The following is a 15448-nucleotide window of genomic DNA, read 5'->3' as shown; positions in this document are numbered from 1 at the left end:
AAGATATCGAGGTGCAACTCCAACTCCGGTCGAAGACATGCGAATCCCGGTTGTGGGTTTCGTCATATAGAGACGAAAGATGAGAGAATCGGTGGTATCGAGTTAATAGAATGGGTTAGATGGTTTCATCTAAAACTGAAAGTTGGCGCCGCCTTGGAACTGAGCACCGAAGGGGTTGCCCCTGGCGCCGCCGTTCATCATGTTTTCGAACTGGAATGGCATGCCGCCGGGGAAACCACCGTGGAAACCACCACCGCCGAAACCGCCACCGCCGAACATATCAGCTGGGTCCCTTAGATCGTCTCCGTTATCGAAAGCAGCACGTTTCCTGGAAATAAGATTAGCTTTGTGTCGAATAGTGTTGGGAACTTCTAGACTTACTGAGGATCAATCAAGTTCTCATAGGCTTCGCCAATTTCCTTGAACTTCTCATCGCCGGCTGCACCGTCGCGGTTCTTATCAGGATGGTATTGAATAGCCAGCTTGCGGTAGGCCTTCTTGATTTCCGTATCGCTGGCATCCTTGTCGACTCCCAAAATCTTATAGTAGTCCTTGCGCTGGGACTTCTTCAGCTCGAATTCAGCTTCGCGGATCTCCTCCGCAATGCCGGGCTCGCCGGGGCTGTTCTCGGCAACGCTCTTATACTCACGAATAGCCTCCTCCCAGTTACCGGCCTTGCCGTAGGCCTTGGCACGGCACTTCATAGCCTTGATATACCCAGGATCGAGACGGAGAGCCTCGGTACAGTCCTGAATGGCAGAGTCATACTCCTTCAGGTTGATGTAAGCCTGAGCACGGTTACCCAGAATCTTAGCATTCATATCCTTGTTGGAGGGGTCAACCTCGAGAGCCTGAGACCAAAGATCGATCGCACCGCGATAATCCTTGGCCTTGAAGGCGTTGTTTCCTTCCTCCTTTGTGCGAGCCAGCTTCTGTACGATGCGCAGCAGTTTGATGGCCTGCTTCATGTCTGGGTCCAGCCCAAGGCAAAGCTTAAGAAGCTTCTGCGCCTGCTCAGTCTCACCGAGGGCATAGAAGGCGCGGGCACGGATCATCATCGCATCCGGGTCCTGACTGTTTTCGCGCAGCAAGGAAATTGCAATGTCCTGGGCCTTGCCTAGCGAGTTGACGTTGTTCAGTCTCAGGTGGGCCTCTGCGGCCAAAAGGGTCCACTTGCGAGGCTCCTTAACACCTTGTCCAAGCCCTTGGCGTGCCTGGTCCAGACAATAGATAACCATCGAGACACCGCGGTCTTCTGCTATTGTCTCTTCTGCTTGCGTAACGAAGCGCAGCATCTTCTCTGCAGCTGCCCGGTCGGTGGCGGCCACTGGTGGCTGGATCCGTGACAGCACCTCTAGGGCCTCTGCAGGTCGACCCAAACTCGTCAGAATCTTAGCCCATCGGTGCATGATCTTTGGGTTATTAGGATCGAGCTCATTGGAGCGCTGAACATCCTCAAGCGCATTCGGGAACTGTTTAGCGGACATATAGGCGGCCGCTCGGTTGGAGAGATAGGCCGATGAGTTAGGATTGATCTCGATGGCTAGACAAAGATTATCAGCGACCCCAGTCATTCAGGCTAATTCATGAGACGTCGCATCGGTGTGAGATAATAAAAAGCATACCCTTGGTGTATTCCTCGATAGCTCGTCGGTAGTTTCCATCCTTGAAGAACTTGTTTCCGGCGAGCTTGAAGGAGTCGGCCTCATCCGCAGAAGCTGAATTTGGCAGGTGTGGTGGCGGGGTCGGACTGCGCTCCTCAGTACCATTCACGCCATTGTTCTGAGGTTCCTGGGGATCAATATCCATTGAGCTCCGCTGCTCTTCGCTGGATGCTGCCATAGCGGACAATCGACGACGTAGCTCGTCGGGTGGAAGATTGAGTGGGTGTACGTCCTGGTCACGCGATGACCGGGCAAACTTGAAATTGGCGGTCGGTCCGGAATTGGAGGATGACCGACTATGGGAGAAATAGGATTGTTTGGAAGATTTTGAGGGTTTGGTAGATTTGGTGGGGGAGGAGGATTTGGAGGGAGATTTAGACTTAGTCGGGGATTTGGAGGGTGACGGAGATGGCGATGTCGAAGCGGAGTAGGAAGGTCGAGAACGTATATCTTTGTTCTTCTCAGTCTTCTCCTTATCCTTGTCCTTTTTGAAGATGTGGGCGAGTTGGACCATTGAGGGTGGGGAGGGAGTTTTTTTTTTTTTTCTAATCGAAGGCGGTAGAATCGGGGAGATTCCCAGGTGTGAACCACGGATATGGGGGAGGGAAACTTGAGAATATCAACTTTGGACTTTTGTTTCCTCAACTTTGAAAAAAAAAGAGATTTTCAATTCAAGTATCCATGTTCTTGTTTCACTCTTTAATCTCTTAATCTCAAACAAAAAAAAGAAGAAGAGGATGATGCGGACTGGGTCTGGTAGCCTTTATGCTTAAATGCTGGGGTGAAAACTAGACCGAGAAATCCGTCGGGCATATCCTCTTATTATATATATTTTTATCTTTTTTTTTCTATTCTATCATACGTCCCATCTTTACTACTGGCTGGCAAATAATTCAGAGGCTGGAGAGCTGCTGGTCTGTGTTAGCGCGCAAAAGAATTGGAGCAATGGAGTCAGTATTTCCTCCACCGGGATGATGCCCAGCCGCGAAGGGGAAAAAAAACCAAACGAAGTGATTCGAGAATCTTCCATCTTCTTATTTTCATCCTTCAATCTCATTGCCCCCTCAACGGAACCTGCAGGGATGGTTAGCGAGGCTATCGATAACTCGCGGTGGAGCAGTGGATCCAACATGCAGTTTGCTAGTTTGCTATGCTGACGGGTGACAGGCATACAGCGTGACTGGCGTCTCAGAGAGGGGAGCCCCTGCATCAGAGTCTGTCTATATTACTCACACTATTACTCACATCAATCCTGTCTGGACCAATCCAGCTACATCTCGGCTGTCCCATGCGGGGACATACTGATACGTATCAAGTGAGTCTTGGCTCCGTTAGGACTCGTCTGATATACAAATGCCTCTGGCCGAAACATAGGTGAACAACTGTCTTACAGTGTCAGCAAAGTCTAATATACCCAAAAGAAGCTGAAAAAAAGGAATAGAGTGAGGCAAATTGAAATAAGTTATTACAAGGACTAGTGGACCAGAAATTGAAAAGGGCTATAATATCGTCAAAAGGGAGAAACAGCAGAATGACAAATTTCCTTGATAACTCCAGGGCTATTGAATCAACCTTGGAAGGTATCTATATCCTTTCTAGGGCTACCATACTGTCGTTGTCGTAGCTCTGAGCTCACGGAACACAATCGTTTCCTTGCTGCGAACATTATAAAATGAGTAAACTAGCGCATTATCAAAGTAACATCGAAAGCCCCAGGGCCCCGGGCCTCTCTTTGATTGAATTTGATATTGCTCCCGGCGTTTGATAGTGGGGATGGGCCCATAACCCCTGTTCCGGTAGCGCATTCCCATCTAAAAGCCAATATTAAGAGGAACCAATAACAAAGCTTCTACCGGGACATCATCCGACTCAATAATGATATATTCCTTAATTCTTTCCAGATTTCTCACATGATCATCTCTCTAGTATCGGCAATATAGCTAATTTATCTCTAGACTGCTACGGCTAAACAACCGGATTACCGACGCCCAAAGATCACCCCACGGTCAAGAGTAACAAACCCATCACGAATTAGTTCCAGCCACTTGTTCACATCATTCTCGGCGCGAGCCAAAACTGTAGTGGTGCTAACAGTGCTAAGCGGGACCGGGATCGAGATGCAAATCATTCCTAGGTTATGGTGTGCTACTTCACTCACGATGGCTCGCCGGGTCCGGATGTTATGAAGTACATGCTTCATGATATCTTCATCGCTATGGGTATTGTCCATTTCTCGAGGAAGAATCACGGTGATCCAGTGAGCTTCGTCGTTGTCCGGATCCGTTAAGATCCGACGGCCTGTGGTGAGCCAGGTTTCATCTTCAAGCCCCTCCACCTCCTCTAAATACTCAGAGGGTACGACAAACACACTGTATTGTCCCATGTTTTCTAAGAGATGTTAGTTGATTGAATGGACTTGGGGGCGCTTGACCCTTGTTTGCGAGGCTCTATTCTTTTTCCTATGGGGGTATAGATGCTTTTTATAGCTAACGAGCCTGAGAGGAAGTCTATTATATAGTGAACACCGAGATACAATGAAATCCAGACATGGAGGGGAACAAAGTCTCTTTATTGTCAAAATAGCCTTGTTATGTCTTTGATCGAGTCTTTGTACGCTTGGTTCTCGTGTTACGTTAGAAGCCCGCTCTTTTATTCCCTTGGCATCCATCATCACTATCCTCTCGGGATGTATATAGTATTGAACAAAAGGTAAAACCCCAGCGATCAATGCATAAGCTAACGGTTGGGACTCGTTATAACAGGAGGGGGGAAAGGATGCAAATCCGTAAGGCTGGTATGTGGATCAGAGCTTTATAATTTGAAATCATGACCACCTTGAACCATTGGAATAAATTAGCAAAGGAGGGATGTCATCACCGTTCCTTTCTTTATACCCAGTTCTGGGGTTCTTCTACAAAAAGCCGTTTCAGAGGGAATTTAAACTGCTTCGCTCATTGCCTATCTATCTCATAGAAGTGTAAGCCAAGCCCCAAACCAATATATTCCCTGACATATCAGAAAAGCCTATATGTAACGCCAGCCAAGCAAAGCGGTATCACGCCAAGTCACAACCAATTCCGCCGATCATCATGCATCCTCCGAGTATTTGCAACCCACCTAGCAACCCGATCATCTCTATAATCTGTATCATGTGTTTGATCAAAATTGTGTCTCTCATAGGGCGGGGGCTGGCTCAGCAGATTCTCCCGACAAAGACGATTATTGAACTCGATGTGTTCATCGAGTCGTTGAAAGATATCCTGCCACGGTGTGTATGGTGAAATAGGCGATATCGGAGAAACTGGTGAACGAGACGCTAAATCATCTTGGGACCGAGAATCATGTGTCGGTGACACGTATATCTCTCCAACGATCCATTTCTTTTCATCTTCGAGCCAGGTGAGGGGCACACAGCTCCTTGATCGTACGGGGTGATGTGGAGTTTGTAAACGTGAGCGCACCTCGCGTTCATCTTGATCATCGTTGGGAGATATTTCATCTAGTGGATGGCGCGTACGTCTACGGGCTGAAGCCCGTCTTAGATTGCCACCGATTGTAGAGCGATTGTGTTGCCAGTCATGTAATCCGTTGCAATTTTGTGTTGGTGAGATAGCGTCTGTTGAAGAGGGCCTTTCTGGCAAAGGCTTTGCGAGCAAATATTGAATGGAAGCACGTGAGTTTGCTTGAATATGAGGAAGAGGCGGATCTGGCGGAACAATGAATTTTGGATTGACCATTGGCGCGCCCTCGAGGGATGAGAGATCCATGATAGGATCGAGGTCGGGAGGTGGTTTGGGAGGTTCGGAAGCTCGTCGCTGAGAAGGACAAAAAAGCATTGTGCGACGCAATAATAAGGATTTTGAGAAGTTGATCATATATCGTATGGCTTGGTATACTATTTTTAGACACGAACTATGCTTAGGGTTCGATAGTAGATCGTCATAGAAGGCTCGTATCCAAAGGCGAATATAAAAAGAAACTTGCCCAAGATGAAAGGCTCTTTCCGAGGACAAAGAGGTCTAAAATGACAGTCCCTCTTCCCCGGAAAAGAGAATATAATACATTTTGTGTATAACAAAGCAGTCAAAGGATTTACAGGCAGTTCACGGTGTCGTCAGGGGCTAAAAGAACGCCCTTGATCCTTTACCTGCCCATCAAGCATCCTCAAGTTGTCACTTAAAAATCAAATACCCAAAAGCAAATCAAAAAGCTCCTTTTCAGGGCAATGGTCACGGAGTCCCACAATGATAAAACAAAGGATAGAGAAACCCCCACCATAGTCCCGAAATTGATTAGTTGCGCGGGATACAATTTGGGGTCCAAATATATCCCCACAGGGGTTATGCATTTAGTATCATTGCTATGACCTCAACTGACACTCTTCGAGCTTTGTATTTGTCTTGGGAAAGTAGAAATGGGGCATATACGAAGGCCAAGTCGCCGGGTACTCCAGATATCCGTATTTGAGAAGGGGCTTCTCGAAAATCCCCGTATTCTGAGTTCGGATACGATATGCGTTGAAGTCTAAGAGAAATCACGGACATCGAGCATTGCTTTGATCTTCTTCTTCTGGAAGTGTGCAAGTGGCATTGATAGACGTTTGATTCGAGGGTGGCAGGCCTTTCGATCCTCAATGAACAAGCCGATTTCCAATTCAGTTACTGAGCTCACAAAATGGTGGGGATCTCTATTTTTGGCTGCCAATCGTTTACTTCGTACAGCTACAAGTAGATCAGCTTATCGTCAAACCAGCAAAATATGCCATTGTTTTCCCAGTGAGCCTCGGCGGGTAGTGCGTTTCGTTCTCACGATCGTCACTAGCAGCCCCTTTGTTTTCGGAAATGACAACTTGAAAAGCTTTGTTGGTGATTAACGCCGATGTCTAGCAATTGATTGAGGGACCAGGTGATCGGAATATGTATGGGTATGCAAATCGCACATCCTCCCATCCCCACTTGGGCATACTCTGCAAACATTCCTTGTCGATAATCACGTCGGTCTCTCGTGTTCGGGGATCTGGGTCTCGTAGGAAAAAGAAACGAAATGGGATGATAAGGGGACCACCAGAAACTTTGACTTCACCCATCTTGTCCTCTGAGGCCTCAATATGCTGGGATCTTCGGGATGTGCCATTGTTTGAATCCCACATCCACTTGTCAATACTAATCATGGGCCGCTGGCGATTGATCCTGATCGTAATGGCAACATTAGCTTTCCCTCGATGAGGGTCCAGCCAAAGGTCAATATCACGGTGGACGTTCCGTTCAGTCTCTGATATATTGACTTAGAGGAGCACCGTGGGCCGCTTAGGATAACTGTGAGGGAGTCGTCTTGGCCCCCAAGCCATGTCTGCCTCTTTATTTTGACCATTAATATCGAAGCTGACACCGTGATAGAGATAAATGGCTTCATCAAGGCCCATGCGCCCTAAGGCGTTGTCGATTTCGTCTTGGATAGCGAAGGCAAATGCAGTGTGCATACCAGTGATCATCTTGACGATAAGTAATCCGGTTCTCGGGTTGAAAGATGCTCGGATTGAAAAGAGAGAGATAGGGTCCGGTCCGAGGAAATCCTGGTGAAAAGTGGTGGGGTTTATTGAGAAGATAATGTATTCGGTGATCTCAATCTTCTCTGGTCTGTTGTTGCCAGATTCGGTATGGGTGTCGGTGATATTATGAGAATTGCGCATTGAATCGAGCAGGCGTTTGCGTTCAAGTTGAAGTATTCGAAAAAATTGATCTTTTCCTTCGTAGACATACCGTCTAACAGATGGAGGTAAGCCCACCAAATCAAGTTCGGGCCCATTTTGATGTAGATCGGACATTTTGCAAGGTATCTGGATGCCCGAAAGGATGTGTCAAGGTAAATTCCAAGATAGTCTATAATTGCAAGCTCTTCGAAGGTCAAACACTTTATATAGTTCACTCAATGTTGTGGGACATCAGAAGAGCTGTAAATATGACGGAACCAAAATCTATTAACATTTGGTTGATAGCTGGTAACGTAGAATTGGCTGTCCGTTTTCCATGTGCTTTTATTCGGGACATACAGTATACTAGTTAAATAGCGATTGTATAGAATGATAGGAAATAAGACTTAACCACAAGATATACTAGGACATAGGTAGTGAAAGATGTCGACATTTCCATATATAATAGGATATATACACTCGGTAAAATCGATTTGAATCGTGAGTATTGCGGTTGTGAGGCTTATAGCAGTTCAGATTCAACTATGGACTTGCAATCAGCAGTGATAGTCCACGGGTAGTTGGTTGGATTAAGTAGTTGGATTTGAATTTTGAATTTTAGCCAGTTGACTTTACGATAGCAAGTGGCACATTCAGCCCTAGGAAGTACAAGATTTAAGGCACGTGGAGTCAGGGGCAAGGATAGAACATAAGAATGTCCAAGATTAAGAAACATTTCCCCATCAATACTCCAGATTTTATAATGAACATGTTCACATGAAAAGTTATAAACAAATTATTGAATTATTGAATTATAAAAGTGGAAAAATGATACATTCCAAATAGACTACAGGCGCTGGAGAGAGGGAGAATGCGAAAAGCTGTCATGGTTTACATTAAGGTCGTGCTCAAGCTACCAAGCGAGCTTCACACAACTCCGAAGCTATCCAGGAGAGCCCGAGAAGAAATAAAAGAGAAATATGTATATCAAAAAGCAAAAAAAGGATAGACATATCCAGTCAGAAAGCAACAATTGTTAAAGAGTAAATCACCAGAAACCCTAAATAACACTATCCTCTTCTCATACCAACTCTATCCAACATCTCCAGTTTGACACAACCACGCCAGGGGTAGACCCAGGGGATCCAACTAGGTGCAGAAGTGCATCACCAATCCGGAAGAAGTCATTTATGCCAGGAAGAAGGCAGCGGCGGCGGCAGCACCGGCGAAGCCGATGGAACCGCTGAGAGCAGAGCCAGCGTTGAAGGCAGGGGAGGAGGTGGAGGCAGGAACGGAGGCAGTGCCGGAGGGAACACCCTTGGTGCCGGAGGGCACGTGAGGGACACCACCGGTGGGGCCGTGGGGGATGACGCTGCTGCTAACGGGGGAGGAAGTAGGAGCAACGGGGACGGTCGAGTAGATAACGGTGGGGATGCAGGTGGTGATGGCAATCACGGAGGAGCCGGGAGCGGTCTCAGCAGGAGGAGCGACGGGGGCGCTGGAGCTGGAGCTGGAGCTGGGGGCAACACCGGTGGGGACGGAGGTCCAGGCAGAAGAGGCGGAAGAGGTGACAGCGACGGGAACGCTGGTGGGGGTGGTGCTGGCAGTGGGCTCAACGCCGGCACCGTTGCCGGGGCAGTCGGTGACAGTAGGAGCGCAAGAGGTGATGGTAACCTCCTCGGTCTCGTAGACGGTCTGGTCAGCACCGGGGGCAGCAATGGCCAGGCCGGCGAAGAAGGCAACAGCGACAGCAGTGAAACGCATTTTGAATGTTATGTACGAAAAACGTAAAAAGTGATGTTCAAAAAGGTATATAAAAAGCGAGAGCTTTTGAAAGAGAGTGTGGGTTTTTAAAGAGTGGAAGACCGAAGTCGATAGAGAGTGAAATTTGCGAAGAATGTACTTGGAGAGAAGAAAGAAACAGAAACAGCACGGGGGAGGCAGGGGGCCTTTGTATGAACGGGGAGATTAGTGTCGAGATCAGCAGCCACTTGCTTCTCGTTGTTTTGGACCATTTTGGGGACTAATTTTGGCCCTAAAAAAAGGGGAAAATAACAAAGACCGTTTGGTACTGGGTACTTAATCCACCACTAACACACACCGCAACCTGCCATGTACTCGGAACTTGACCTTCGCACAGCCTTCATTTATTGAATTATTTGATTGGTTGGATTATCAGTTGTTTCTCAATACACAGGTTTGACTTGTAATTTTGACCCGCTAGTGTTCCTAATGTTATATGACGATCAACTTATATTTGAGATGAACGAACACCTATATCAAATATATTTAAAGCAGATCACTACACATATGTAAAAAAATTGAACACTAGAATGAAGAGTATTACTCTACAACATACATCTTTTCTCTCTCTCTCTCAATGTTTTTCCCTGATGTTTCAAAAGACCGCATTGATCCACTACCCGTTCCTGGCGTCCCAATTGTAACGTTTCCCCCCCCCGTGGGTCTTTCTCATCTCCACCTTACCCCTGAATAACCCGCCATTTATTTCGCCAAGAGAACATATTGTGTAAGGGCGAATCCACGATGATGTACACTTTACTTGTGAAATCGGATTGGTTCTTACTCCGGATGTTCATTTCAGCCCACTTTCTACCCTGTGTCGGAGCGAAGCGCCGAGACATCCTTTGTATTATTACTGTACCTTTTATTTACACCTTTTTGAACTATTATCATATTCTGTGTTACAGGGCTGTGTCTGTATATCATCGAGGCTTGTATTGACAATGCCGATGTAGTCGAAGGAATGCCTCTTACTAGTACTCTGTAATCATCGAGTAAAAAGCTGTAATATCATATATATATATAGTCGGCCAATTTTACTAAAACAAGCCAATAAGCCCACAGAACGCCACTGCGCGAGTTACTGCGAATTGTCCCCGCAATGGAAAAGTCTCGCTTCATGCCTTAACGGCTAGACCGCATTACTTTAGTTCCGGGTAAAGTGCTTGACGATGCTTGCATCTCGTGCTTTTGTTCGAGGGAGTCAAATGCTACGCAATTTTGAGAAATAGGATCGAGCCGTGTGATTGGGTGTGGCATGGCGCCTATACAGTATTTTTAATTCGTTACATCGGCGGTATCGATTTTACTTTTTGTATCTGCTTACATATACTGACCCTGAAATAGGTAATATGGAGTGTACAAGCACCAGCGTCAAAGCGTGTTGATCTTCATCCTGTTCCTGAGCCGAGACCATGGATCAGACTCTCGAAGCGGTTCGACCACCGCGGCAAGTCAGGGTACGGAGTTCACCTACAACATAGCCTAGGATACCCATGGACGATGTTACATAGCCAATGAACGTTTCGCCCGGGTTTATACCTTTAAATTTGGACCGATTCGTTGTCCCGACTCTATGATATGGCCGACTCCATTATAGGGGTCGCTCACATAAATCGATTTCCGTAGGCCTCGTGGCGCCCCCAGACTCCACATGCCGCTATTGAATTCGTGCGCTTCATGGCCCCTTTTTCAATAGATCGGTAAATTCTACTCCGTATGGATTGCTCCAACATACTTTATATGGTCGTGCTCTTATCAACCCCATACTCCGTAACTCCGTACTCCTCTTTGACATACATATGTACCGCGTACTATCTTTAGCTAGAATTAGCTTTGTGGGATATAATTATTGGTGGAGCGCGTTTTATATATAGCACAACGTTGAACCATACTGTCAATGATAGGGGTTCGTGAGATCATGATTTGAGTGGAACTGGACTTTTTCCGAAGTTCATCCTCGCCTATCGCATAGGATGTCCCTAGTCGATGTTCAGGGGAGGGGGCTTTCGCTTGAACTCACCGGTCAAACTGTATTCTTGGAGTCCATGGACATTTCCTATGTGGTACCCTCTCCACGTCGTTGAAGTCGAAAGATTCGTGAATTACATCCAAGTGAACTTCTACAGCCTTGAATCGTCGGCCGCATGAGCAGCCTTGTGATGTCTTTCCAGTGGTCTTTCTGTGGTCTTCTCAGATATCATTCTGTTCAGATGTCTCAGTTTGTACGGCAAAAAAAAGGCTTAATTTGTGCAAGCGACTTTTCTAAGTATAACTCTTGACTACGGAGTACTCAATGGCTTGAACGTTGATATGAGAAATTTATTGGGCTCGTTCCCACTCGCAATACACTGACCGATCTACATTGTAGGATGATGTCCTTCGTGCCCAAAGACATCAATTCCACGTCCTTACGAGACTGCTTTCATCCACCCCTCGCGTCGATAATCCTCAACTCAGCAGTATTTGATATTATGTGATCGCCATCACAATCACCTGTCTGCCACACAGCCCGACCGATCAGCATCGACACGTCATTTTTAGTGCTGATGACACAAGCGAGCGGCACCCAGAATAATAATAACTATATAGACTCGATAGGTTTGTTCCTATCAAATACTCAGTATGAAATCCAGATACACAACATACCCGACGACGATTTTTTTCGTGCCACAATGGGCTCGGTGGTACCATGTTATACAAGACAACGCCCGTGGAAGATCATACAATATGGCCTGTTTTGAAAAGTTTAGAAGAATTGGCTGCTCTGTGCGTTGCCTTTCAAATGCGGCGTTACGAATTGTTCGTTGATTATGGATCGGTGATCGCCATGACCTTCAATTGGTTCTATTACCAGTATGGTCACCCTTGAAGAGCCGGTGAGACCAAAGCTGCATTGGATCTATTTTTCATCACACGCGAAATTCTCGGTTACCCCTCTGTTTGCATTTGAGCGTCATAGGGACTACACTATCAGGATTATTAGTATAAACAAGCTTTTAAAGCAAGTACACAATCAAGACATTTTCATGATATTATTTTTCATATTGGCTACGTCAGAGTACCGATAGCGTCCACATTGTGCGTAGTATATATCACAACTACTGTACCATCAAATAGTACAACATATCGAGATTTACCACTTGTATAACACAATATTCAGATTAACTTCATCTATGGGACTTGGCACCGGTAAGAATCAGGTCTAATTTAGATGGAATTAAACGCTTGTATATATCTCTGTGACCCTATATATTCTGGAAACTGAAATGTTACTGGTGCGGATCGAGTAGGGCTTCCGGACCTATGTCATCGGGAATTGCGTGGCAGATTCGAGCTAAGCCACATCTTTCCGAAAATAGTGGACTTAGCTTGGATTTAGCCCCTCAATGACATATTTACGGAGTATAGTTAATCTATGTTATTTTTGATATATTGAAATAGATATAATTGGATATATACAATTGGGTATAACTGGGTATAACTGGGTACAACTGGGTATAAACTGGTGCATCTACGAAAAAAAAGTACTTCTGTAAGGCTATATAATAGGGTGAGACATAACCTGTGATAGGTCCTTAGGTGGGGGATCTTGTATGTGCTGGCCGACGCCACCGTTTGCCTGTAGGCGTGCCCAGTTGATTTTGCGGCTCCAAGGCAACAACGTAAGTTACTGTTCTACTCTGTAAGTTCTATGTAGATTTTGATTTTGATCTCGCGTAGTCTTGTAGATAAATGTAGAGTATAGATGTTGATGTTGATGTAGTTGTATACACACATGTATAAAACCCCGGAAGGGGCGAGAAACATGAACCATGGTACTCGGAGAATTCTCTGTTGATATCAAAAGAAACAAAATCAGAACAGAATCGATAGAATCGACAGAATCGACAAACTCAACCTTCCAAAAAGAGAGATATAACTGTACGGAGTACTCCGACTCTGTAGACACATGTTTCACCTCAGGCGCCTTCTGAAACATCAAGGCCCCACCACTGCCCCGACCTCTATCGTCGATGAATATTCTCTCTCGAGATCAAGAGTTTTTCAACTTAAGACACATTTGACCTTAATTACTTGATATTTACAAAATACGAAAGGACTCCTTTCTTATATGGTGGAGTAATAGGTCACCTGCCGCATCTCTCGGTAACTTCCAACTCCACTCGTTTGTTCTCTACCTTATCTCTGCCTCTGCTTCTGCTTCTGCCTCTACTTCCGTTACCTGTGCCATTTGCCTTTGCTTTGAATTCTGTCCTGCCTTGCATTTATCTTTGTTCATTCCAACATCCGTCTTTCTTCACCTCAGGACTTTCCAAGGCGGACTGGTCCAAGGCCGACACTGTGGCTACTCTCGCAGATCCGAACGAGTTGTTCTTGCCTGGGGAAAGGCAAAACAATCTCGCCATGTCGTCCCCTGTTCCTCTTCTTCGTCCTCCAGTTCCTGGCGGTCGCAACAATAATGGCAGCCCACGAGCCCCGAAGCTCACGTTAGGCATCCCCCCCTCACCCAACGCCAAACCTGTCAACGGCAATGCAACCCCCGCCCAAGTACCTCAAATCCAAACCCAACCCCAACCCCAACCTCGTCCGTCGGGTCGACCAGCACCACCACGACTACATCTCGCAACTCCTATGGGCAGTCAGCAGAATGTATCCCAGCCAGCCCTCATGCCGAACGGTCGACCAGCCCCGCCCCCACTGAGTACAAATGGCCTAGGGGGAGGTAAAAGTGTGCCCAGTCTACAAATTCAGACCAACGGATCAGCCTCTTCAAACCCAACATACTCGACGGCCAATTTCGCCATGGGTCTCCGACAGCCGGAGGGCTCGTCAGATCCATCCTCGGCCATTAGTTCAGTGTACTCAGACCGTGAAAACGGAGACCGTGAAAACAATGCGAACGGCCTCCTTCCCGATCTCGATAAACTGAGTCTGGAGAAGGGCCGGCCCCTCGATGTGGATGATCTTGACGATGAAGGCTGGCACGCGGCCAGTGAACAGAATATGATTGTTGAACTAGGAAGTCTGGGAGAGGGTGCTGGCGGAGCTGTCACCAGATGCCGACTCAAGGAGGGAAAGACCGTTTTTGCATTGAAGGTGGGTCACTTTGGGTTAATCTTACCACTTGGCGATAGAGACTAACGTCCCATTCTAGATCATTACTACGGACCCCAACCCTGATGTCAAGAAACAAATTGTTCGTGAGCTTAACTTCAACAAAGACTGCGCATCGCACCATATCTGTCGTTACTACGGTGCCTTCATGGACAAATCCACTGGTACCATCTCTATCGCCATGGAGTTCTGTGAAGGTGGAAGTCTGGACAGCATCTACAAAGAGGTCAAAAAGCTCGGAGGCCGTACTGGAGAGAAGGTCCTTGGCAAGGTCGCAGAAGGTGTTTTGAATGGGTTGACCTATCTACACAGCCGAAAGATCATTCATCGAGGTACGACACATTGTCCCCTTATATACATTGACCATGCGAGGCTAATGTTTTCTAGACATCAAACCATCAAACATTCTCTTGTGCCGTGATGGCAAGGTCAAACTCTGTGACTTTGGTGTCAGCGGTGAATTCGGCACCAAGGGCGATGCCAATACCTTTATTGGCACTTCTTACTATATGGCCCCGGAGCGTATTACTGGTCAATCATACACCATTACATCCGACGTTTGGTCTCTCGGTGTAACTTTGCTTGAAGTCGCGCAGCACCGATTCCCCTTCCCTGCTGATGGGACTGAGATGCAACCACGTGCAGGGTTAATAGATCTCCTAACTTATATCGTCCGCCAGCCAATTCCCAAGTTGAAGGATGAGCCACAAAATAACATTCGCTGGTCGGACAACTTCAAATACTTTATCGAATGCTGGTATGTACTTTGTCTTTGTGATTCTCAATTTTTTTTTTTCTATACTAACTCGGCCACTAGCTTGGAAAAAGAACCCCCTCGACGTGCGACACCCTGGCGGATGCTGGAACATCCATGGGTGCAGGATATGAGAAACAAGAAGGTCAACATGACAAACTTTATAAGGCAAGTATGGGATTGGAAAGAGTAAACAAGTCCCCAGGGACCCCCTTTTGGGATGCTTTTACTGCTTTGCTGCATTTCTTTTGAGTATGAGTGGCTGGACCCCAAGGATTGACCAGGCTGTCAACAACTCAATTTCTCACGACTCTACTTCACATCCATCTGCGTTTTGTGCTTTCCGCTGGCTCCCCGGGGCCGGAACTCGCGGGGACAATACTCTCATACCCCCTTATCATCTGCAAATGCCTTTTTTTT

The 15448-nt window shown here is 46.6% G+C and overlaps 5 protein-coding genes across 5 annotated transcripts; 1 reads left to right on the top strand and 4 right to left on the bottom strand.

Annotated features, from left to right (window-relative positions):
• Window positions 1-129: 129 nt before the first annotated feature.
• On the bottom strand, window positions 130-2178 carry PGRI_041610 (DnaJ and TPR domain protein; the record flags this gene model as incomplete). Its single annotated transcript, XM_040791874.1, has 3 exons — window positions 130-328; window positions 382-1543; window positions 1626-2178. 3 exons carry the CDS (start codon window positions 2176-2178, stop codon window positions 130-132), a joined length of 1914 nt encoding a protein of 637 aa, XP_040643784.1.
• Window positions 2179-3642: 1464 nt separating this feature from the next.
• Window positions 3643-4047, bottom strand: PGRI_041600 (uncharacterized protein; the record flags this gene model as incomplete). Its single annotated transcript, XM_040791873.1, has 1 exon — window positions 3643-4047. The coding sequence occupies one exon, from the start codon at window positions 4045-4047 to the stop codon at window positions 3643-3645; it is 405 nt and encodes a 134-aa protein (XP_040643783.1).
• A 2141-nt stretch (window positions 4048-6188) lies between these two features.
• Window positions 6189-7488, bottom strand: PGRI_041590 (uncharacterized protein; the record flags this gene model as incomplete). Its single annotated transcript, XM_040791872.1, has 3 exons — window positions 6189-6385; window positions 6630-6935; window positions 6981-7488. 3 exons carry the CDS (start codon window positions 7486-7488, stop codon window positions 6189-6191), a joined length of 1011 nt encoding a protein of 336 aa, XP_040643782.1.
• A 1053-nt stretch (window positions 7489-8541) lies between these two features.
• On the bottom strand, window positions 8542-9117 carry PGRI_041580 (GPI anchored serine-rich protein; the record flags this gene model as incomplete). Its single annotated transcript, XM_040791871.1, has 1 exon — window positions 8542-9117. The coding sequence occupies one exon, from the start codon at window positions 9115-9117 to the stop codon at window positions 8542-8544; it is 576 nt and encodes a 191-aa protein (XP_040643781.1).
• A 4446-nt stretch (window positions 9118-13563) lies between these two features.
• On the top strand, window positions 13564-15221 carry PGRI_041570 (dual-specificity mitogen-activated protein kinase kinase; the record flags this gene model as incomplete). Its single annotated transcript, XM_040791870.1, has 4 exons — window positions 13564-14256; window positions 14315-14606; window positions 14662-15031; window positions 15092-15221. 4 exons carry the CDS (start codon window positions 13564-13566, stop codon window positions 15219-15221), a joined length of 1485 nt encoding a protein of 494 aa, XP_040643780.1.
• Window positions 15222-15448: the final 227 nt, after the last annotated feature.

Source organism: Penicillium griseofulvum (genome assembly GCF_001561935.1).
Source record: "Penicillium griseofulvum strain PG3 chromosome Unknown contig_89, whole genome shotgun sequence".
NCBI classification, from domain to species: Eukaryota; Fungi; Ascomycota; class Eurotiomycetes; order Eurotiales; family Aspergillaceae; genus Penicillium; species Penicillium griseofulvum.
The sequence above is the reverse complement of the archived record's forward strand: the minus strand, read 5'-3'. Positions and strand labels throughout refer to the sequence as shown.